Source organism: Sapajus apella, unplaced genomic scaffold (genome assembly GCF_009761245.1).
Source record: "Sapajus apella isolate SASKATOON/1434 unplaced genomic scaffold, GSC_monkey_1.0 scaffold6, whole genome shotgun sequence".
Lineage (NCBI taxonomy): Eukaryota > Metazoa > Chordata > Mammalia > Primates > Cebidae > Sapajus > Sapajus apella.
Genome location: NW_022436946.1, coordinates 47,534,412 through 47,560,408, shown reverse-complemented (window position 1 = coordinate 47,560,408; position 25,997 = coordinate 47,534,412). Strand labels below are relative to the sequence as shown.

Here is a 25,997-nt window from a genome sequence, read left to right as displayed (position 1 = left end):
GGCCTTTGACATAATTCAACACCCTTTATGCAAAACACTCTCAATAAACTAGGTATTGACCGAACATATCTCAAAATAATAAAAGCTATATACAACAAACCCACAGCCAATATCATATTGAATGGCAAAAACTGGAAGCAATCCCTTTGAAATCTGGCACAGGACAAGGATGCCCTCTCTCACCACTCCTATTCAATATAGTATTGGAAGTTCTAGCCAGAGCAATCAAGCAGGAAAAAATAATGAAGGGTACTCAATTAGGAAAGGAGAAAGTCAAATTGTCTCTATTTGCAGACAACATGATTGTATATTTAGAGGACCCCATTATCTCAGCCAAAATCTCCTGAAACTGATAAGCAACTTCAGCAAAGTCTCAGGATACAAAATCAAAGTGCCAAAATCACAAGCATTCCTATACACCAATAACAGACTTGAAGAGAGCCAAATCAAGAATGAACTGCCATTCACAATTGCTACAAAGAGAATAAAATACCTAGGAATACAACTGACAAAGGACATAAAGGACCTCTTCAAGGAGAACTACAAACCACTGCTCAAGGAAATAAGAGAGGACATAAACAGATGGAAAAGCATTCCATGCTCATGGTTAGGAAGAATCAATATTATGAAAATGGCCATACTGCCCAAAGTAATTTATAGATTCAAAGCTATCCCCATCAAGCTACCTCTGACCCTCTTCACAGAACTGGAAAAATCCACCTTAAACTTCACATGGAACCAAAGGAGAGCCCACATAACCAAGACAATCCTAAACAAAAAGAACAAATCTGGAGGCATGAAGCTACCTGACTTCAAACTATACTACAAGGCTACAGTAATCAAAACAGCATGGTACTGGTACCAAAACAGAGATACAGACCAATGGAACAGAACCCAGAGGCCTCAGAGGCAATGCCACACATCTACAACCATCTGGTCTTTGACAACCCTGACAAACAGAAGCAATAGGGAAAGGGTTCCCTCTTTAATAAATTGTGTTGGGAAAACTGGCTAGCCATGTGCAGAAAGCAGGAACTGGACCCCTTGCTGACACCTTACACTTAAATTAACTCCAGATGGATTAAAGACTTAAACATAAGACCTAATACCATAAAAACCCTAGAAGAAAACCTAGCCAATACCATCAGGAAACAGGCATAGGCAAGGACTTCATTACTAAAACACCAAAAGCATTGGCAACAAAAGCCAAAATAGACAAATGAGACCTGATCAAATTCCACAGCTTCTGCACAGCAAAAGAAACAATGATTAGAGTGAACTGGCAACCAGCAGAATGGGAAAAGTTTTTTGCAATCTACCTGTCTGACAAAGGGCTAATACCCAGAATCTACAAAGAACTAAAACAGATTTACAAGAAATAACAAACCAGTGCAAAAGTGGACCAAGGACATGAACAGACACTTTTCAAAAGAAGGCATTTATGAGGGCAGCAAACATGAAAAAATGCTCATCATCACTGGTTATTAGAGAAATGCAAATCAAAACCACATTGAGATACCATCTCATGCCATTTAGATTGGCGATCATTAAAAAATCTGAAGACAACAGATGCTGGAGAGGATGTGGAGAAATAAAAACACTTTTACACTGTTAGTGGGAGTGTGTATTAGTTCAACCATTGTGGAAGACAGTGTGGTGATCCCTCAAAGACCTAGAAATAGAAATTCCATTTGACCCAGCAATCCCATTACTGGGTACATATCCAGAGGATTATAAATCATTCTATTATAAAGACACATGCACACATATGTTCATTGCGGCATTGTTTAAAATAGCAAAGACCTGGAACCAACACAAATGCTCAATGATGATAAACTGGATAATGAAAATAACGCACATATATGCAATGGAATACTATGCAGTCATAAAAAATGATGACTTTGTGTCCTTTGTAGGGACATGGATGAATCTGGAAACCATCATTCTCAGCAAACTGACACAAGAACAGAAAAACAAACACCACATGTTCTCATTTATAGGTGGGTGTTCAACAATGAGAACACATGGACACAGGGAGGGGAGTGTCACACACTGGGCTCTGCTTGTGGGGAATAGAGGAGGGACAGCGGTGGGTAGGGAGATTGGGGAGGGATAGCATGGGGAGAAATGCTAGATAGAGGTGAGGGGGTTGAAGGCAACAAACCACACTGACATGCATGTATCTATGCAACAATCCTACATGTTCTGCACATGTATCCCAGAACCTAAAGTACAATTATATGTTCATATATATATATATATATATATATATGGTGTAAATATAGATATATATATATAAAGATTTTTTAATAAAAGAAACTATATATTATTACAAAGAGAAATACTCTAAAATTAAAACAAAAAAACACTCTAAGCTGAAGAAAATATAATAGCAAGTATTTCAGAAGTACTGTTTATTGATTTATAAATAAACATATTTTAAACTGGGAAATCCAGAAGTAGTTTGATCAGCAACTTTAAAATTGCTTGTACCTTTTTCTCAAGGATTTATTTTTCATTGTCACAGACAGTAGTCTCACCATTTGCCCAGATTGGGCTCAAACTTCAGGGCTCAAGTGATCCTCCTACTTTACCCTTCCAAGTACCAGGGAAGGTAACATATTCTGCCCAGCTATATTGATCTTGTAGTTTAATAATATTGCCTTATTTTTAATTGCATTTAAAATAGCAGGTTTAAAGAGGTTTATAATCAACTACTGTGTCCCTGATCTTGAAACTGAAACTGTACCAGAAAAGGTTTTTCAACTTTTAATTAGGCAAAATTCTTTTCCAGCATTGCCATATTAAATAAGGTTACTACTCTAGGATTTTTATGTATTTTCTGTAAGATCATGTATATGTCAATAAGTCATGAAAAGCTACCTTCATGAAAACTAGGATTCAGAAATATATATTGTATTCTTTATTTTTTCCAGAAATAGATAAAAACTTTGATGTTGGCAGTAACTGCTAGGGTATTTATAATCTTCCTCCTACATTACATATTAATCTTAAAAAACTGTGGAAAATAAATATGAAATAAAAATTCTATTCATGATTAACTTACAAGAGCTAAAAAATATTATGTTATTATGTCTTCCTGCTGTTGTTGTTCATGTAGTATGTAGAGGTGGCTAAAAGTATTCCTAACAGAGAGGCTGGGCTTCTTCACTTGTGAGCTCTGTGACTTCAGTTAGTTACTTCACTTCTCCCTGTCTTGGTTCCTTATTTATAAAATGTGAACAATAGGAGTGTTTTCATTATGCTATTATTTGGAGAATAAAGTAAATAATGTATATTAATTACTCATATATAATTACATGTATATGTGTATTTAATATATTCTATTTACTTCTAAACATGTATATTGCCTTATAAAGTAATGCTTTCTATTGTTCTATTACTTTATAAATATGTATTATTTACAAATATGTGTAAATATTTATGAATATATATTTATGCTGTATTTCCAGCATAAACTATTGTATATATTGTTTAAATATAATACGTGTAAAATAATGGTTATATATTAATATAATGTGTAGCATATATATTAATTATATAATTATAATTAATATAGTATTTATATTATATATCAATATATAGTTATATATTATATAATTATATATATCATTGTAATACATATATAATATATATTATTGTAATATATAATTATATAATATATATTACTACATATTACAATATATAAGTACTTTGTTATATATTATATATTTATATTATATATAAAAACTTTATTTATATAATGGTTTGTCCTGAAAATACAGTTCTGTATAATCTAAATCTAATTTTACACAATACCATTTGTAGGGACATGGATGAACCTGGAAACCATCGTTCTCAGCAAACTGACACAAGAGCAGAAAATCAAACACTGCATGTTCTCACTCATAGGCAGGTGTTGAATAATGAGAACACATGGACACAGGGAGGGGAGCACTACACACTGGGGTCTGTTGGGGGGAAGTAGGGGAGGGACAGTAGGGGGTGGGGAGTTGGGGAGAGATAGCATGGGGAGAAATGCCAGATATAGGTGAAGGGGAGGAAGGCAACAAAACACACTGCCACATGTGTACCTCTGCAACAATCTTGCATGTTCTTCACATGTACCCCAAAACCTAAAATGCAATAAAAAAGATGTATTTAATATAAATCTAATTGAGTGTTTTCCAAAGAATGATTTTTTAGTGCTTATATAAGAAAACATTGTGAATTTATTTAGACATTTCCCTATTTTGGTCATTCAGTAGATTTCCACCCTTAAAAAAACAAAACAAAACAAAACAAAACAAAACAAAAACAGTGGATATGTAGCCTTTGTTCTTATCTCTGATTTTCTTGATGCCAATTCCAGAAAGAGGAATTACTGGGTTAAAATAAACATAAATATTTTAAGAGTCTTTTTTTTTTTCCCCATTTATTTATTTTATTGCATTTTACGTTTTGGGGTACATGTGAAGAACATGCAAAATTGTTGCATAGGAACACACGTGGCAGTGTGATTTGCTGCCTTCCTCCCCATCACCTACATCTGGCATCTCTCCCCTTGCTATCTCTCCCCAGCTTCCCACCCCCCACCGTCCCTCCCCTATTTCCCCCCAACTGACCCCAGTGTGTAGTGCTCCCCTCCCTGTGTCCATGTGTTCTCATTGTTCAACACCCGCCTATGAGTGAGAACATGAAGAGTCTTTTATATTTTCTGCTACAAAATTGCACTTTCTGCATACTTTTGTTGACAGTGATAGTTTAAAGATTCAAAATCTATCTTTCCAATTCTGCTGATGATTTTTGTGACCACCTGTGTGATATATATATTATGTCCTCTGAATGTTAACTCAGGCCAAAGAGAAATATCAGTTTAATCCTCAGGCTCAAGATGTATGTCTCTATGACTCCACTACTAGTTTTCACTATGCAGCTATCAGAGTATGTGAACAGTCAGTAGAATTTATAAAATGATGGTTAGGAATCTGAGTTATATTCCCCAGAGGTTTATGAACTATAAAATGGTATTATTATTATGTTCTATCATTGCATTGTGCTCTTTAGCCATCTTCCATTTTATGTGGTATAGCTCCTTAGGATCCATTTGCTTGAAAGCTACTGTGTCTACTCATTTTGTATTGTACTGTGGCAAATGCTATAATCTACAGGGTTCCTATTCATTTTGGAATTCATTTCACAGCTCACTAATTGTGTGAATGAGAAGAGAAAATATATGCTTTTATTCTAAAGCATACCAAGCAGATGGTCAAATTTCATTGCTACCAGCACTGTCAGTGTGGATGTCTTCTCTAGGTAGTAAGCCTGGCATAGATCTGTCACACACAATGTGAGGGTCCATTTAACACAGCATTTGACAATCACTGAGCCTCTGTTTTGTTATGACTTATTAACACTTTATTTTTTTATCATCAACCTTCAAAGTGGTCAGTCATTTGAGCAGGTGCAAACACAGTAGAATTCATATTCGTTTTACTTGAGAAGCTAAATGAAATTTTATTCATATGGAAATCTTGGGGAAAGAAAACAGTACAAGAGACTAAGTATAGTTCCTTGAAAAGGGGGTAATACGTGTATTGAGATTGAAAACTGCACCATCATTTCTGAGATTGAATCTTTTGAAAATTTGAGTTGAAGAAAAAGATCAGGGTTTATATTTTTTAAAGCTAAAAGATGAAAACAATTAAAGAGTTTAAGGTTTTACGTAAATCTCCATTAAAATCGGTTTCTTCCTATACAAGGAAACTGTTTACTTACTTTTATATACAATATGTAATTTATGGGACCACTAAAAATGTTAGAAATTGTAGTCATTGTGTGTGTGTGTGTGTGTGTGTGTGTGTGTGTGTGTGTGTGTGTGTGTGTGTAGTGAGACAGAATAAGACGCAGAGAGAGTGACAAAAAGGTAAAAAGACTGTCTTCATACATTTCCTACTTCAACAGCAATACTAGGACCATATGTAATTGAGTTATCATTTCAGGAAAAGGAGGGCAGGTAAAATTTTCTTATGGAGCTGATGTAGTAATTTGATAATAATGTCTTATTTAAGAAAACAAGAGCATGTTGGAGATAATATTTTCTTCTTTATACAAAGAAAAACGAGATATATATTTCCTTTGCTCCTTCCTTCTCTCTCCTTCCAAACTATTTACCACAGATTCTACAAGTTATATTGACTATAAATTTCCCTTTCCCTTGCCTTTCAGACTGACGCTGCTCTAATGTATGATGCTGTGCATGTGGTGTCTGTGGCTGTCCAACAGTTTCCCCAGATGACAGTCAGTTCATTGCAGTGTAATCGACACAAACCATGGCGCTTCGGGACCCGCTTTATGAGTCTAATTAAAGAGGTATGTCAGGAGAAGCACATCTGCCTTGTCTCTTTTATTGTCAAGCTGAATAAAGTGAGATTATTGCAGTTTTTCTAGAAAGTCTTTATCTTTAATTTAAATGTTGTCTCTTACTCCATCCAAATAAGCCAAGTTAGTATTTTTTTACTAAATAATACCAAATGAAAGGTGGGGGAAATCCCATTATAAACAAAATATCTATCAAAATATCTATGAAAGTTAGCCTTTACCTTTCTGAATCTTTACATGTATTACTTTTTCTTTATGTAGATTAATAAAGAATTAATAAAAGATTAATAAAAGAATGTTTATATTTTAGGCAACAAAATATAAATGGATTTCTAAAATAAATATCATTTGTACTACAGTAAAATTATATCTAATTTGTGAGGCTTCAAATATAGTTATTTAGATGAATTGTCCCTAAATATGTCTAGTTATTTAAATTATATTAACAGTTAACAAAAATAGAATACATGGATTAATCAAAGTGCAAAATTTACTTCATTTAATATAATGCAATCATTCTTATGACCACATATTATTTCTGATTATGTCTGTTATATATCAAGTGTATTCATAGCTAGAAAAAGAAAAATTTTTGAAGATTATATATATGCATATATACATATATATACAAATACATATACATATATATTTTCCTGTCTTTACAGAAAGTCCTTTGTTAGCATAGAATACTTTTCATAGATGAAAGTTTAGCTAAGCCTTAATCTTTGCAATGAAATATCGCAGGTATTATTAACATATGAGATATTTTATTAATGGCTTAAAATAAATCACCAGTTCATCTTGTAATAAATTATTCATCATGAAAATAAAAGTTCAAATAGGATCATAATTAAGTATCTCTGAATATCCATGAATTTTCTTTATCTAATTCTTATCAAATTCTTAGGTAGGTGAATTAATAGTTTCTGAAGAATATGCAGTTTATTGGTTGCCCCATATTCTAACATTTACTTCTGGTTCAAAATTGTGAACTGTAGACATAGTCCACAGGTCTGGTGAGATGAAGAATTGATTTTTCTGAGCTCAGCACTAGATTATTGAGACCACGACATGTGTCAAGCAGCCCTAAAAGAAGCAGTTGTATGACATTCCCGATTGTATTTATTGTAGGGTGTAATTGAAAGTCTTGTCCACTAAATCACAGTGTCCCCCTTATGAGGACCAACAGGAGAAATTTCTCTCAGGTCTCAGTGCCAGGAAAAGCTGTTTCTCCCGAGCAGCTGGTATGTCTTAAATTACAGAACCCGTATATTGTGTTTTTATCATATTTTCTTCTTTGTTTTGGTTGCTAGGAAGTTCAGAATTGAATTTGTGATAAAATTATTTGTCCAATTTTTTCTGGTATACATTTCTTTATGTTCTCTCTATCCCAGATTTGTTCTACTTTTTTATACTTCTTTTCTTTTAATTCTTGATCGTTTTACTTTTATACTATTATGCATTTTTGTTAGTCACCTGAAATTTTTTCTTTGGAAGATGTTAGGTTAATAATACATTTTCTTCCTTATTACAAGCCAGTGAACTCATGTTTAACTTTAGCAAAGTCATGTTACAATATGTATTTGGATATGTATTATAATTTTTCTATTTCATTTGTAATCATTAGCTGAAAACTATTTAAGAATCCTGCACATAAGTCAAAATTCATATGGAGCCTAAGAAATTTAGTAATATTAATTTCCAGTCCTTATTGAAATATTACTCTTAATCTACTAAGATTTACTTCTTTTGGGTCTTGGTATATATTCTTTTAAACATTTTGGTTGTGAGTATACATTTTATAATTAAAAATGTCCATATTTAACTATTTTTTTCTAAGCTATTTCCAAATGACAAACAATGAAAAACATCTAATTTTGATTCTATACCAACAGATTGGGAAAACTTTTTACATTAAAAAAATCCAGATATTTACTCACCTTTCAGGGTTGAACACATTATATAGCTGGATTATTATATTCTCACCTCTTTCTACATGAAGTATATCTTGATATGAAGTAATTATACATTTTCCCTGGTCTTACTTAAAGGAAAGGAAAGTAAATGTTAATTATTCTAGGGGAAATGTATATAATTGAGTTAGCATAACATAGCTTTTCCTGTATTCAGTTTCTTTTATTGTAGTAAGTTTCTTTTCATATTATTATGAATTTAGTAGTGGGATTTTATAGCAGTAGTTCTATCTGTATTTGCCAGTGAGATATTCAATATCTCATACACCACAAAAAGTAACTAAATTCTTCTTACTTTACTAAAAGAGGTTCACTACTTAAAACATAATAATATGTTTTTTCTTAGAAAGAGATTTTAACTGGATATACATTGTATAAAATGAAAAATTTTTAATAAATTTCTACTGAAACTGGGATAATTTATTTGGGAAAACATCCTTCAAATTTCAAAAGAAAATTAAAATATTTTAAAAATCTCTAGCAATGTAAACTATGAAACGTAATGAAAATGTTTCCTATTTTTTATGAAAAAATGTTGATTCCCTCTTTCTTCACTTATTTATTATCAATTTTTTTTTTCTATTCCCATAGGCACATTGGGAAGGCCTCACAGGCAGAATAACCTTCAACAAAACCAATGGCTTACGAACAGATTTTGATTTGGATGTGATCAGTCTCAAGGAGGAAGGTCTAGAAAAGGTATTTGAATCAGGTTACTTGCTTTAATTATTAAATGAAACATATATCAAAGAAGAAAGAAATATTTTCTGTTGTAGTCACATTTCATTGATATTTAACTTTATTGAGTAACTCTAAAAATATATATTTAATTCGTTATACTGAATATAATAATTGACAATTAGGATTCAAGGATAATGGATATTTTAAGACAATTTTATATTTTATTTTCTTGCTAGAGGTTTTTCTGATGCATATAATCTTTGAAATGCATATAATCTTATCTAGTCTTGAGGTTTAATATAGCAATTAGAAAGTATTTGGTTTAGTATAGGTCTTTATACATGCAGCTTCTAATCACATGTGGTTGCATCGACTTTCCAAGTTGGAGCAGGTCATTAAAAAATAGATATAAAAGTATGTTTACATATTTGAGTGATATTTAAGTAAAATATTTGAATTAGTGTATCCATAGAAAATTGGGTATGTACGTAAATATAACACATCACACTGAATCTACTTTACTTGATTCTATTGCTAGGGACTGAGGCAAAGCACCCAAAGAATTTGGGTATGTGCATACTTTATGAATATTTTAGTGTGAATTTTCATAAATACATATGTGTGTATTTAGATATTTTTCTGATAGACTGACTGACAATTGACAAGATATTTTAATAATAATTTGAGAAAAGTTATATTTGACTGAGATAATATTGGTTTGAAGATAGCAAGCTATCTTATATTTCACATAGCAATGAAACACAGGGCTGTATTTCTAGATAGAAACTGAAGAGGAAAGCTGAAGTCCTAAGAAGGGATTTTTTTTTTAGCCTGGAAGATAACAGCATATTTGAATGCTGATTTAAATAATCCAGGAGAGAGTAAAATTATATTTTTGATAATGCCCCCAAGACAGTTTAAGTACATTATGACCAACCAATTACTCAAATTGATAGGGCTGTTACCTCCTGCCACTGAGGATTTCAAACTGTACACTTTGTCAAGACCATGCAAAGTCAGGAATATTTTATAATAAACTGGAACCCAAATATTCATGAGATAGTCCCTTCCTAACTACTTCACTCTCAAAATGAGAAAATTAGTCTGTGACCAAGACTGGAGTTGATAATGGTGGAGTTTAGTAAGCTCTTAATGAGTTTATTTTGCTGTTTATTGGAGATGTTATTACCTTATTTTTTTTAAAAAAATCCAAGTAACTAGGATGAACTTGGACCACTGCTGACATTTTAATACATGTGCATAAAAAATGGCAATGCCTTTATGATAGATCTTTTCCTGTCTTGGATTGAAAATAAATAAAACGTTACAAAATTTTCTCTGTTCTCCATTGTGACTTATAGATATGCCTGACTGTCATGATTATCAAGTACATATAATGATCTGTCACATTGATAAGCAGGGTAAGACAGTGTGAGTTGAAGAGTTGGGCAGGTTGCTCTGAAATTTTATAAATATTTCATATTATTTCCTAAAATCTGAAAATTTATTTTGCTGAATTAATTGCATGCAGTCCTTTTCCTAAGGGGCTTTTCATGTGCAGCGATAAGATAATACATATTTGTGAATAAATACTATCAAAAACCATGTTTCAACCTTCCGAAAGACCAATAAAAATCTATTTTCTGATAAAAGATATAATTAGTCAAGAGTCATAGTCAATTGGGTACTTAGAATTAGCCTTTGAATATGTTGAATTATTGATTGTTAGAAATTGAGTCATTTTAGAAAGAAGTAACAGTACAGGGAAACACAAAACATAGCATTTGATTTTATCCTTACACACATACACACACATACACTCACACACACACACACACACACACACACACACACACACACACACATAGAACAAGTGGGAGACAAAGCTAAAGTGCTAGATTTTAGTCATAAAATGAATACCATGTCCAAGATATTTGCAAGGTATTAGAATACCATCTGAGTTTAAGGAAAGAATGGCCCAGAGGTCTATGGGTTACTTGGGAAGATAATATAGTTTAGAATCATTTTAGTAGGAGGCCATGAATTAAAAACCATTCTAAGAGGAAGTGGAGGTGAGTAAACAGTTGGTGACAGAGGACATTAACTGAACCATCAGCAATGTTGTTAGTTCAAAGACTAGCAAAGTATTTAGACTATGTTTTTAAGGAGAAATGGAGGAGCCAGGCAGGAAAAAGGGGAATACCAAGGATAAAAGCATAACTCAAAGATTGGAAAACAAATTAGCAAGTAGAAGGATTAATAGTAGAAAAAAATTGACATAAATCTTCCTCTGAAAAGAAGCATAAGGTACTGAGGTTGGGCGAAGGTAAGTTAAAGAGAAAGGAAACAAAAAGTTCACATCAAATGTTTTCAATATCCTAGGAAATTTGTACATGAACTCATCAGCTAAAGGACAGAGGTAAAGTTTAATCAGTTCTTAAGAAAAATTGAAAATGCCATTTTGACAGACTTGGTTTTGACTTAGAATGAATAAAGTGCTGCTAAATAGCAAAAGGTTCTCATTTTAAATTTAGTAGAATGGTTAAGAGCTCAAGGTCTAGATTCTGACAGAATTGGGCTCAAATTCTCACTCTGCCCTTTACTTTTTATGGACAAATGTATTAATCTCTCTAAAACACAAGGTCTTACACTGAATCATGAGGCAATAGCAGTTATCTGCTTCATGAAGACTGACTCTTATTTACTTTACTTATTTTCCCCTGGAAAGTAGAGTTACCAACCCACAGATGGAAAATATGGCATTCCTACCTTGATAGAATTCAGTTTAGAAGGGCCAATAGATGGTGATCCAAGAGGCTTGAATTTCAATTCCAATTCCATCAAAACTAAATGTGTGAACTTCATCCTGCCACCCAATTTCTCTGTGACAAACTCACTTAAAAAAAAAAAAAAAAAAAAAAAAGTGGAGAGCAAATGGCTGCACTCTTGGACACTCTGAAGTAAAAATACTATGCCCTCTAAAAGAACCTGAAAGTAACATCTTGAAAGAAGCTGAGACTAGAAATTTAATCATTAAAATTTAACAATTATGTTCTATCATGACTGAGAGACAAAAATAAACAAAGAAAACATGTAAAGTGCTAACTTTACCCCTCTTTTCATGCCCATTGCCTTTTCTTCATTCTCATTTTGTCTTGGTCATCTTAGACTAGCACACTTCATTTGTCAGGTTAATACTCTAACAAATATGGAATGAATGTCTATTTTATGCTCTCTTGAAGGTTATAGTCTAGAAGAGGAAACCTGCCAATAATAAATAGACTCAATAGACTTATCAGGTTATAAGACCAGGCAGTAATAAGTGCTGAAAAGAAAGTTACTTTATGTCCCTGGCATGATAGATTTTAAATAATTTTCTGAAGCATGAACTTTAGGCATAAAACATTTAACAGGAAGGAAGTCCGTGCTTCTGTTGTTTACAACTGTGAAGCAGACAAACCAGGAATAAATGGGTATGCTTCTGATGAATGGGAAAAGGTGGGACATGCTCAGGTGTCTGAGCCTGGAGTGGAGATGGACATCCTTTCTACTTAGATAGTGTTCATAGATCAAATGAATTCTTTCTACTCTATAATAACGAAAGCATTAATTGGAATCTAGCCCATTAACTGTGGTCCCCAAAAGATAACTGATACCGTATATACAGCCAGCCACTTCTGTCCAAACAAGCTTTCTGGGACCATGGCAGTGCCTTCACTGGAGTAGGGAAGGGGAAGAAGGGGGAAAGACTGTAGGTGCTATTGCAGGCTTTGTCTGGCTCAGGCAATACTTTTGCTTATGAGAGCCTGATATTGAGTGCTCAAGAATAGGAAAAGGAAAACAGAAAGTGATTTTCCCAGCTTTAATTATTCTGATCAGAACCGCAGCGGCCAGGCAGATATGTTTAAAAGAAAATTGACCCATGTCATCCCTCTGTTTAAATGCTTTCATAAGTTCCCATTGTATAATGAATAAAATCCAAAGCACCAGTGACCTCTCATCACGTTCTCAGATATTTTTTTATGCTCTACCTACAGAGTTTTTTTTTTTTTTTTAAATTTCCTCAAGAAAACAAAGTTTTCTTATTACTTTGACATAACTAAAAAAATGGTTTTCCCAGCTGGAATATCCATTCCCAGTGCCATTGCTTGGAGAATTCCTACTCATCCCGGTGGTAACATCTTAAATATTACTTGTTTAGATAGGCCTCCTCTAAGTCTCTAATCAAATTTAAATTTCTCATAATGTTCTGTACTTTATTTCTGACTCTGTCAAAGTACCTAATTATTTATTCTTATGAACTATATAAAAAGGGCTATATCCTTAGCCAGAGTACAAGACATATTAGATGGAAAATATATTTCTTTTCCACTATTATATATTAAGGCTTTGCAAAGTATCCTTTGTCTTAAGGACAAAGTATGTACTCAAGAAATATTTGTTGACTGTTGAATGAAGGATCTTTATGGAAACTATAACAGATTGCTTACTCAAGTGTCTGAGGCAGAGTTATTTTCCTGTAGCACAGTTTGTTGCTTTTCCTAGCTTTGCTCTATACCTTCAATGTGAGAACAGGGAAAGACAATAGTCAAGGGGTCAGTGGGTCATGGGTCATGGGTCAGTGGGTAAGGGATTTTAGAGTGCAGAAGGTCACTCTGAAGTCTGAACTTGCAAGGATCCGCATTGCTTCAGTGGCAAATCTGGCCCCATTCATGGCACAATTAAAAACTCTCCGACCCTCCAGTATTATATTAAAGAATAAAAATCATTATTCTATTTATACATTTTCCTTTTTTGTCCTTATAAGTTGATAGGATGGAAATAAACAAAGCCCACCCAATTGAGAACAAGCAGAAGTTACTGTTCAGAGCTTACTACAGGAAGGGAGACGGTCATCATCATTTGAGTTAAACAGAGATTCAAAGGCACGACAGGAAGTGGAAAAGTTTTATAGTGGAAAGAAATGAAGATCTCACGTGTGCTATGACATGAGGTTGTTGGCATGAGGAAACTGGAGGTGGTCTAACTAAGCAAGGCACCTGGATAATGGGTTTGAGGGGCATATTTGACTTTCTCTGGCTGATACTGACTTGGAGGGTGGCAAAAAATTGGGAAACTGAAAGTAATAAGATGAATCCTGATTGTTTTGGGTAGATCGCTGCTGAGATTGTAGTTTTGGAGGGAGTAATTTGGAGGGAGACGATTAGCAAAAATAAAAAGAGTCAAGATAAATTTGCTTGTGAGAAAATATAAAAATATCACCACCAACAATAAAATTAAGTTTTGAGTATTTTGTTTTCTTTTTATTGTTTAGAATATGTAACCAGGATGTAACTTAGTGTTGGTAATGGTTTATCCTTATTCCTTAGTCATCTGAAGCTTAGCTATGTGCTTAGGAGAGACCAGCTTCAGTGGGAAGAAAACACAAAACTAATGGCGTAAGATGTTACACAAATATTCAGGAAGATCTTAGAATATGACTTCAAAAGGATGCCATTTGCAGCAAAAAGAATTGGAAGGTTTCCACACAAAATAGGTTGATGATATTACATAAAATAGTGCAATTTCATTGCAAGACGAGCTACCTTAAAGCCACTTTTGAGAAAACAACCACTTAAATTTAGAAAATAATTTCTTATAGGAAACTGTAATGCAATAATAAAATCCCTAAATCTTAACTCATGATTGAATTTTCTTATAAACTCTCCTATGTGACCACAATGTACTTCACATGTTTTCTAAGAGAAAAACATCAGTCTTTTACTGTTACACTTTCTTGGTTATTTAAAATCATTTTTATTGTACTACAGAATGTTTGTTTCTAAGTACAGATGTAAATTAAAATTATTCTTGTTTACTTCTCTTGTCCTTTTCCTAGCATCAAAGTTTGCCATTCTGATTATTTTGTTGATATTCTCCTGTGTGATATTTAAATGAAAATAGACACTGGAGAATAGAATTCCCCATATCCTCATCAGATAGGCTCTAATAAACCCTTATTAAAATTGGCTTCAGGTATTAATATTATACTAATTTTGAAAAATACACAAGGATAAAACTGATAAATTTCTTTGGACAAAAACAGTGCGGAGGGACCTGGAAGCATTTGGGATTATAAAATAAAAAATACGATGTGTTTGTCTCAGCATAGGTTTGTAATAATATCGGCTTCTAATTGTATATCCTTCTGGAAAATCTAAAAAAGAAAAATACAAAAAGATATTTTATAAAATATGTTTGTCAATTTCTATAGTTGATAATATAAATGTAAAAATAATATGTGTCTTATAAATAGTATTTATAAATAATATAAAGCTATATATTCCACATTTATACACCTCTAAAAGGTTTAAATTTGTCATATTTCACTTTCGTGTGAAGCTTTGTTTTAACTTTTAACACTTATACTTTTAAAATATTCACTGCTTGTATTTGTACCTACCAGCCCAGAGACTAGTATCAGTAATACATAGACTTTTTACTAAAACTCAAATATCTTGATAATATATGAGGTGGATAAGAATTGGTAGTAAAACCCTGTCTGCCTGAGTTTATAGGCATATGTGTTCCAGAAATAAAGCTTGTTTGACTTTTGTTTGTTGAATCCTGCCCTCATTAAACTTCTTATGTGAAAGGTGTCTGAATGGATTTTACAATCCTCAAAACTTATCTAAATCTGAAAATCTACCTTAGATAGGTCAGAGCTATATTGATGATAGATTTCTAGATAACTGATGCATGGCAGTTTTTATCTTTGTCTCTTTGGTGCCATTTGATACATATACCCAGTCCCCATGGCAGCAATGATCCCAACTTGTCCAGAAACTGAGACTTCTTTAGCCTTCCTGTAGGAAAGCAATGCTAATGGTGGTGTTACTAATATTTTGGCCCCAAAATGAATATTAAATATTGAATATTTTTCTTTTAATTACTAAATTCAAATTAACATATATATGTATATATACAAAAATAATTGTAATTGATTTGATTTCAAATAAAATCAAATCAGAATTATATTTTTATCTATGGAAAAATGGATTTTAGCTGAATGTTAACACATTTTCATACTTGGGAACATTTAATTTATTGATTCAAACATTATTTTAAAAATCAAACTCACCACCTGTCTGTTATCTCTTTAATTATGCTTAGGGTTAAATTTGTGCTAGACTAAAATAAATATCCTAAATGAGAAAAATCAGTGTTTAGATTATTCATTCCTTTCCATAAGATGATTATATACTTACTGATTTATTGTATTCATATTAGCACTGTAGTATTCAAATGGTAAAATCCCAGATCCTGTGGACACTAGGTTGAAAGTTTCAGGACACCGATTACTGAAGTGTTCTTTGCCCTATCCTTAGAGGCCCTCAATTAACCTATATCTGAAGATTACCCAGTTCCCAGACAATTGTACTGAACTCTAAATTCTAGCTGGCAGGAAGCACATAGGCTTTGCTGTAAAATATTTCGTTTTGTTTTCCAGAGCTCAGGTGCCAGTGCTTAAGTTCCCTCATTTTAACACATAGTTCAATGGAAATAAACAGTTATTAAACTTTGATGTCAAGGGTTATTAGACAGTAATGCAAGTAACTATCTCTACTTTTTATTTAACTGTTCAGCATGTGAAAAGGTGAAGTAAGGAAAACAAAAGTCTCTAGTTTCCCACTAATAGTGAGAAAACCACTCTGTTGAAAAAAATCTCTGAACCCAGTATTCATGCATTGTATTGGTTTGAGAAACCTGGGTTTTCAGAAATAACAGGTATATGAATTAAAAGAGAAATAAGCAGGCCACTAGTGTATCTTCAGTCAATTGCAGGAAATATTCATCTCTCAAATGTAAATCAGCATTTAATATGAATCTCTTCTTTATACTTTCTATTTCTCAATTCCCCCAAACAGTACTGTCGGAGTGCCATATTTTTTCTAAGAGAAGCAGTCAATATACTTAAAGGAAAGCTATACTTTGTGGGTCATAGTATAGTGGGGGCAACTTATTACTGGAAATAAATTTCTTTAAACAAACTTATTCTAAGATGAAGAGTTCACACTGTACTAAGATTGTTGGAAACACAAGTACAATGTGGTTTCTCATTGTCATCACACAGGCTCTCTTTGGAGAATTACGGCTTATATTCTTCATTCAAGGCTGATATATTCTCCTGACATTAATCAAAACAATGTGCAATCAAATAACTCTTTTTATTCTTTACATTGTTTTCTAATGGAAAACTGTATTGCTTCTTTTTCCATCTACCAACATTCAGTGAATATTTTGTTAGTCAATGTCAGTAAGAAAGTATAAAGAGAATTTTGATAGATTTGTATCAGACATTTTTTAGTGGAGAATTTAAATTATTTCTCAATTTAAAATAAGTTTCATTGTATTTGGAACTAATATTTATGAACCTAACTGAGAATATTTATTTTGTTCCTACTTGAAAAAGTTTCTTGTATACATATGAAACAGATTATTATTGTAAATTTCATAGATAATAAGAAACATGTCACACTGATTCTGCTTACAGAAACAGAACTAACATGCATTTTTAGAAGAAATGATAAGATGTTAATTTCAGAGGTTTAACAATTATGTAGCCCAAGAGAGGAAATAGAAACATTTTGGGGATTTAAAGTAGTAATATGAGTTATAAAACAAAATTTATACTGAGAAAACTGTCAAGAAAAGTACATAAATAAATAAACAATAAATGATCAACTAATTAAGATAAATAATTTAAAAATTATTGTGAGAACTGTTTTTTTAACCTAGAAAAAATACACAGACCAAAGAGAAAATATATTTATAAAACAAAATTACATGAAGAATTTATACATTCCAAAAAAAGCCAAAACATATGGTGTAAAATATTCATTTAAAATACTTATAAAATGTAATTTGGAAAAAATGGAAATGCATAGTAAAAGTATGTGGCATGATATTTTCAAACATTAAATACAATATTGAGATAGATCTTAAAACATTAGGAATAACACAAAAACATGAAGAATAAAATATAGAAAACAAAATATGTACTTATAAAAGAATAAACATAATATATGTTCAGCATTTGCCAAATGAATGAATGATATTGGAAAGTCAACCTAAAATGTCTGAAAGTTTTTATCATGTAGAAATTCACTCACTCTATTCATTTATTCAATAAATATTCATGGGATATTTATTATATAATTTAAAGATTGATGGTATGTTTCCTTTTGTCAAGGCACTTACAGTCTAACACAGCAGGATAAGGTAAATAAAAATGAAATATAATTTCGATACAAAGCAATACATAAGTGGCATTTCTGAGATGTAGAAAATAAAACATTTATTTCTGTTTAATAAATACTATTTAAGTTCAGTAAATAAAATATTTATTGGTTATATTCATAAAAGATATATTTATATAACCAATATATATGTAACCAATATATTCAGAGATCTCACATGTAAAGCCCATAGGATGTCCTACAGTCAAAGGCCTTTGGGTAAAAAGATGAGTATGCCAAAGTCTCCATCCACAAGGAATTCAGTTTTTACTAGACAGAGAAAAGAAAACAATTAAAATATAATGTGATACTTATCATAGTAAAAGCATACCTAAATTGCTCTTCATGGAAGCATAATAAAAGGCCATCCATTGCTGCACAGAGGAGGAATTGTTTTACCTATATTGAAACAGTGATCAAGATACATGCATAAGGTAGTAAAAGGTGAAAAAGTATTTCATGTAAAGAGTATGCCTTCTATAGAAGACATGGGGACACAAATAATTGAGAACTACAAGAAGCAAGAAAATATATGTTCAGAAAATGAAGAAATGCATTATATTTCTGACAATTTAAGAAAAGAACCATTATTTCTCTTTCCTTCTCACTCAATCTCTTGGTAACATATTTTGCAAAAAGTTAATACATGATATATACATCCATACATAACATTACTTAAAAGCTATGTATGCATATACATAAATGTACTGTGTATATAGATACATGCATACATCTACATCTACAAATATATACATATATACACACATATGTGTACTGGTTGAGATTTAGTATTTCCAAATAGATAATACCGAAGACTTTAAAGAAAAAATATTCACCACCAACAAAATACATATAAGGTAGCTCTCAGTCTTTTAGAGCAAGATTAATACTAGAGAAAAATAAATAAAACTTAGCTCTGAAGAAAGAAGGCTGATATGTCTTCATGTAGCTAAGTTTCCTTTATAAAAGAAGGCAACAAAATACTTTTAAATCTGCAACCATAAAAATATGTCATATAGTTATCCTTTATAAATAAATTGTCTTGTATATGAACAATGATAAGTGAAAAGCAATGCTCAATAAGGAAGAGACTGTGGCTGGATATCTTAGTAAACATCAAATTCAGTTAAGCATTTAAAAAAAGCATTGATAATGGCTTTACAAATTATATCAAAATTACAACTTTTTTCTTGTAGCAAAATGATTCATAATACACAAAGCAAAATAAAGAGAGGCAGTGTTTACAACACCAAATTGAATTAACTAAAACTGGCTGGGCTCTGTGGCTCACGCTTGTAATCCCAGCACTTTGGGAGGCTGAGGCAGGTGCATCACCTGATGTCAGGAGTTCAAGATCAGCTTGGCCAACATGGCAAAGCCCCGTCTCTACTAAAAATTCAAAAATTAGCTGGGTGCCTGTAATCTCAGCTACTGGGGGGCTGAGGCAGGGAGAACTGCTTGACTCCAGGAGGCAGAGGTTGCAGTGAGCCAAGATATCATGCCAATGCACTCCAGCTTAGGGGACAGAGCAAGACTCTGTCTCAAAAACAACAACAATAAAAAATTAACTAAAACTGTGAATCAGTATGTGTGCTAGCAGAATGGGACAAAACATAGATAATTTTCATAGAGTAGATTTTTCAATTTTTACAGCTGAATATTTGTTTTACAATATGATAGTAATATTTCAAACAGAAGTTGATAAAACATATTAGTAGACTTAATGTATTTTATCTCCTAATTACCATAGAAAAATTTCTGGGAGTAGAAAATAAATAGTGAACACTAAACAGTGTGAAAGGAACAAGGTTAAAAAAAAATAAGATTCAAGAAGATAAAAAGTTAGGACATTGAAAAAATCAACTGAGGTGCTACTTATAAAAAAACAATAAAACAAGAAATACGTTGACAGTGAAAATATATATGATGATTTATCAGCAAATTCAAAGACCTAAATAATGGAAGTAAAGTAAGTGTGATTAATAATATATATAGGAAGTTTAGGTAAAAAGTAATTAGAATAAAAAGTTATTTTTATCAGTAAAAACACCATCTACAATTAAAAGACTTGACAATTATAAACCTCTATAATATAATCTAATTATATTATTTAGACTATTAAAAATAAAAGCTAAATTGTTATATAGTTGTCTTATGGAAACTACCATGAACTGTAAGAAGAAAGATCACAAGCGAAGCAATGATTTGTGAAAGGTATTTGGCAACATGTAGCAATAATCTTAACAACTCAGATTATTTGTGCTCTGTCATTCTAATTCTAGAAATTTGTTTTTAAGATAAAATGTGTGGGCAAATATTTATAAATAAATGTGTGTATTAAGGCCTTGTAATGATGATATCACAATATGTTCATATGATCATTTTGTGTAGTCATTAAAATTATGGCTTTGATTATCTTTGATGCCAGGAGAAAATGCTTTCAATAATGTATGAACAGAATATAATTAGTAACTGTCATAATAATTATAGCATACTTATAAACACACTATGTTGAATACTTTTTCATTTAATCTTCACCATAGTTTATGAAGTAGATACTATTATTTCCCATTTACAGATGGGAGAATTGAGACATAAAGAAGTAATATGTCCAAGTCACCTGTTGGTAAGTGGTGGACATATAATAGGATCCAGACAGTCAAACACCCTGTCCAAAAGCTGGGCCATTAACTACAAGGCTATGATGTAAATTATGCAAGGAATGTATGAGGAAAGATAAATGACAGAGAAAAAGGGGCACTACAGTATTAACGATGTTTGACTATGGATGTATTCATAGGTTCAGAGTTTAAATTGATCTTTTTTTATATCTTTTGCATATTTTATAATTTGGTGACAATTAATATGTGTTCTTTTTCTGATCACAAGAGGATATTAAAGAGCCAATCAGAACAAAAGATGAAAATGAACAAGCCATAATTTTCCATAGCTCCTATGACTTTTGATGCACATTCATATTTCTTATATCTAATTGAATCCTTATACTTAGAATGACCCTATAATTTATTATCCAAATTATGCAAATCATTACATTTTTTCTTCGTACAAGAGAGTATTATTAATGAAGACAGTACCTGGGCAAACCAGGATGTAGAGCCACCATACATAATACAATTCTGTAAGGTCAACAGTGCTTAGGCATCTTAATTTCATTTCACAGCTAAAAAAAAAAAAAATACTTCAAAGACTTGATCAAATCTTATGACAAAATAGTGGTTCCCAAATAGACAAAAATAGATTGCCATTACTTAGTCCATCGGTTTTGTCATTAAAACAAAACCTCTGATGACAATTTCCTCAGTGGAAGAAAGTTTTGAATCATATAGTCAACAATCTAGGAATATATAAAATTGTATTTGACTGAAAATTTTAAAGCCACTGATATTTCTGAAATTTCATAATATTATGCTAAGAAAGCTGAGATTTACAAAAGAGGATAACTAATAGTTGTGAATATAGGAAATTGTAGATTCATATAATATGCATTTGTGTCAGAACTCCAAAAATACTAGAAAAGCAACTAACCAAGAATGAAACTAGAGAAGTATTTTTAGATTAAGATGAGTGAACATTTAGCTAAATTATTTTAAAAGTAATCATGGATGGTGGCATTATGTGAAATGGGAAATTCTTTTTTTAGTTACTTGGTTAGGAAGTTGAAAACTTTCTAAGATTTTATTAGATAGACAACAGTGGGCAAATGGTGTTTGTCAATGGTTTGGCTGGTAGAACTACACATCTGAAAATCCAAGCTATTTGGTCAATGGTTAAAAAAAAAAAAAAAAAAGGAGTAAGATCTAAGGGAACGAATGCATGATAAGTATTAATTGTAGACCAGGTATAGAAAAGTGACCGCAAAATACTATCCGCAGGTGTATCTTGTTTAGCCAAAAGGGTATTTGCAAATGATTTTAAATTTGATATACTTTAAGCAGATCAGCAGGCATTCTAGTTTTGGCAACCCTTGTCCTTCCCTATCCAGGTCCCTAGCAGGCACTCTACTAGCCCTGGTGGTGCCTTACTGGAGGCTCAACTAAACCACCTGCTCTGGGAACATGCAGCCCCAAGCACACAGCTGTGGGAAAAGCAGGATTGGGATTTGACCCTACTTTCTACTGTGCCTTGATATTTTGGGAGATTTAAAAACTCCATACCCTTGCATAGAAATTCTTACTACGGCCCTGTACATGATCATTGTGCACATTGATATGACCTGCTTGGCCCCTGAAGCCTTTCATTATTGACTCTGAAATAGAATTAGACTCTGTCTTTAGGACATTGTCATAAGCATATTCTAATGTAAAGAAATGTAATTGGCTAGTAGGTTATTTAGTTTGGAAAGAGTACTGAATTATTTTACTTTTTCCTTTATTAACACAAACATGAGGAATATACAGTATTTAATAGTGAAAGGAAAATTAACATCATATGAGGAAATACGGCAAACAGGTTATGCTGACAGGACCTTTGTTAGGATATTTAATTAGACCAGAGTAAATAATACCTGCTAAATCAGTGTCATTTTAAAAAGACTTAATTTATATAGAGACTTATTTTAAAGATAATTTGATAGTTTTTCTCTGCTTTGCAAAAAATAAATTGAATACTTGTCTAGGAAACTATGGAAGACACATTTTGTTATTAATGACTCGTAGGTTTGAGACAGCGAGGAAAAAGAACTGATTTCACATCTTCCTTTGCCTCTGCTCTTCTTTACTGGTGATCATTGTGATATAACAGAGCAATGGTGCAACTGTCAATAAACCATCTAATCTGTACATTTTGTGACATGTCTTCAGGAGGCTTGTCTGTGCTATCTCATAGTCTGTGTTTAGTGAATACATGTTTAAACACATATGACCTAATCTATCAGAAGATAGTAAAGTTCATATTCAATGGAGTACAGAAGAAAGTATTGAAATGCATTATTCAGATGAGATTTTACTGTCTTCTCCTTTCTTGGGAGCATTTTAAAATGTGCAAAGATGTGTTTTTAAATCTCCAAAGATAATTCTGGGCACGGTTTTATCCTACCAGGGGTGGTGCAAAATACTAGTCAATGCTTTCCTTAAGCCTGCTTTTACCTATTAATTTATCTTGGATCCCTAGATTTTGCTTTATCTTTTAGCTTTGTCTGTATGGCATGTTATCTTTATAATGAGAGGATGAGATAGATCCATTACAGTAAAAGATATATGCTATTAATGAGTTTCTAGCCAGCTATCAAGGTATCATCAAATGTGGTTTATCTTGGTGAATGAAAGCTTGAATGGAAAATTAAGCTCCCATGCTGACTGTAGAAGTTCAGTGGATCATTTTGTTCTTTAATGTTGCACTTCACTGAACACACTTCACAGAGCAGTGAATCATGCTTAAAACAAGCTGCCTTTACTTTAATGACAGCAGATAATGCAGCAGAGGTGAATAATAAGTGTTGGCAGTCTTAACTTGCTCTTGCAGTACTCTCTCCCAGGTGCCTGATGGACAATTTACAAAGTATATATGCTATTTTATAGATTGGAACGTGGGATCCAGCCAGTGGCCTGAATATGACAGAAAGTCAAAAGGGAAAGCCAGCAAACATCACAGATTCCTTATCCAATCGTTCTTTGATTGTTACCACCATTTTGGTAAGTATTTGCTTTTCCATTATTTTTAGATAAGTGTAGATGAACACGGAAATGCATAGAAAAGGACATTATAATTGGAACAGTAATGAACAGAATGCAATGTATTTTACAGTTATTTAGCAATTACTGTACAACAGATGAGTCAATGTTAATTTAGTCACAGTTTTGTTAGTCTTTAATGATCTAAATTGTATTAATGTTTGGGCTGTTTATGTTGATTAATAATATAGCTTAATGTATTACTGGAAATCTTTTCATTTCTACAAAATTGAAGAGTTGCCAATGTCAAGACTTGAAAAATACATGCAGCTGTATAAATATAGTTAAGTGATGAGCAAAATTTGAACTTTGCTTCTGCTTTTAGTTTCTGTGAATATATTTCAAAGGGAATGGCATTTATTTTTCAGAAATTTTTCTCATCGTAATTATCTTTTAACCTTATTTTCAATTGTATTGTTCTCATCTTGGAAAATTAATTTTACTTTATGAATGTCCCTAATGTAACCAAATGACAAGTGCTTTTTAAAGCCAGAAATATTTTCGCCACTGATAGACCTAAATTAATATTGCTAATCTAGATGTTTTTACCCCTCTTATATCTATATATTTTAATTAGATCACACAGTAACATTCACTTATGCCCACTATGCCATTTGCAAAAGGGAATTTAAATTTAGGATAAGCAAATAGCTCTCATATTATTTAGTCAGTACTTTTCACCTACAGAATAAGCTTATCAATGCCCGTTCTTATTAATCCCCAGGTAGTCAGTAAACATGTGAGAGTAATGTCCAGAACAAGCTACCATAAACGTTTCGCATTTATATAATTTCTAAATTTCATTTATGGTGGGAAATCAAGTGAAGAGGAATATATATTATTATCCCTTTAGTAGCAACAAGGAATATCAGATCTGTAGGCAAGTCAAAATGAAATAGCTTGGGTTAAAGCCTTTTGATAATGAAACAAAGCTGATAATCATGATGTGACAGTATGGAAGTCATAAGGTTTTTTAACCACTCCATGACTAAGAACTTCAGTGGATTCTTGCTCCCTCTGTCACATCCAAACATCAAAGACACTCATTTACTTAATTTTATATCTTCCTTTTTTTAAAAAAATAACTCCTGTAGCCACCAAACTAGCCCTCTTCTTCAGTCAAAATGTTCTCACAGCACAATTATGCATCCTGTTTCTGGTCTATATGCCACTATGTTCTGAATATCATTACCTCCTGCTGGGACTATTGCAGTAGCCATGTACCTATTCTTTCTGCCTCCGGCCTTCCTCCTTTGCAGTACACCCCAGTCCCACCATAAAAGTCTAATTTTGTTTCAGGCAGATGATGACTGCTTGGACCAGGACAACATCAACAACAACAACAAAGAATAATGACAATCTAATTGTGTCATCTCTCTGCTTCCTTGTTATACAAATCTTTAGAGAATCCTTATTGACCATGAAAAAGCCAGCAAATTTAAATGTTTACACACAGGGTCTTCTATGGTCTTGCTCTCTCTCATTTTTTTTTATCTACACTTACCATTATTTCCTTACAGGAACCCTGTGTTTTAATTGAATTGTGATAACCAGTTAGCCTACAATGTAGTTGTGTAACCCTCTTCCCTTTCTCTGCTATGTGCTTATCTCAATTTCTGAGATATAGTATTCATCAGTAATATATGATTTAATATTGCTATTATGCTATTCTTATTTCATGTGTGCATTATTTTCCCAAACATCACTAAACATTCCTTGGAGGAATAGAATTAAATTATGTCTTCTGTTTTTACAGCATATGTACCCCTGCAATAATCATAGGATCAATAATTCTGGGTAGAAAACATCTGTAATCCTCAGTAATCTGGCCCCTACACTCCTTTCTATCTTCTCCCTAATCCAGCCAAACTCTCAAATATATCACTTATTATATAGCTGCAAATCTTCGCTCAATAATAATTCTTCTTCTTCTTTTTCTTCTTCTTCTTCTTCTTCTTCTTCTTCTTCTTCTTCTTCTTCTTCTTCTTCTTCTT

The 25,997-nt window shown here is 32.3% G+C and overlaps 1 protein-coding gene across 7 annotated transcripts in view; it reads left to right on the top strand.

The window, feature by feature from the left end:
• Positions 1-25,997, top strand: part of GRIK2 (glutamate ionotropic receptor kainate type subunit 2) — a 728,978-nt gene that overhangs the window by 420,301 nt on the left and 282,680 nt on the right. For all 7 annotated transcript variants that reach the window (XM_032275168.1, XM_032275169.1, XM_032275170.1 and 4 more), the window contains 3 exons: positions 6,229-6,372; positions 8,946-9,053; positions 23,851-23,964. In XM_032275168.1, coding sequence (XP_032131059.1) covers positions 6,229-6,372; positions 8,946-9,053; positions 23,851-23,964 — 366 coding nt within the window. The remainder of the gene's footprint in view (positions 1-6,228; positions 6,373-8,945; positions 9,054-23,850; positions 23,965-25,997) is intronic.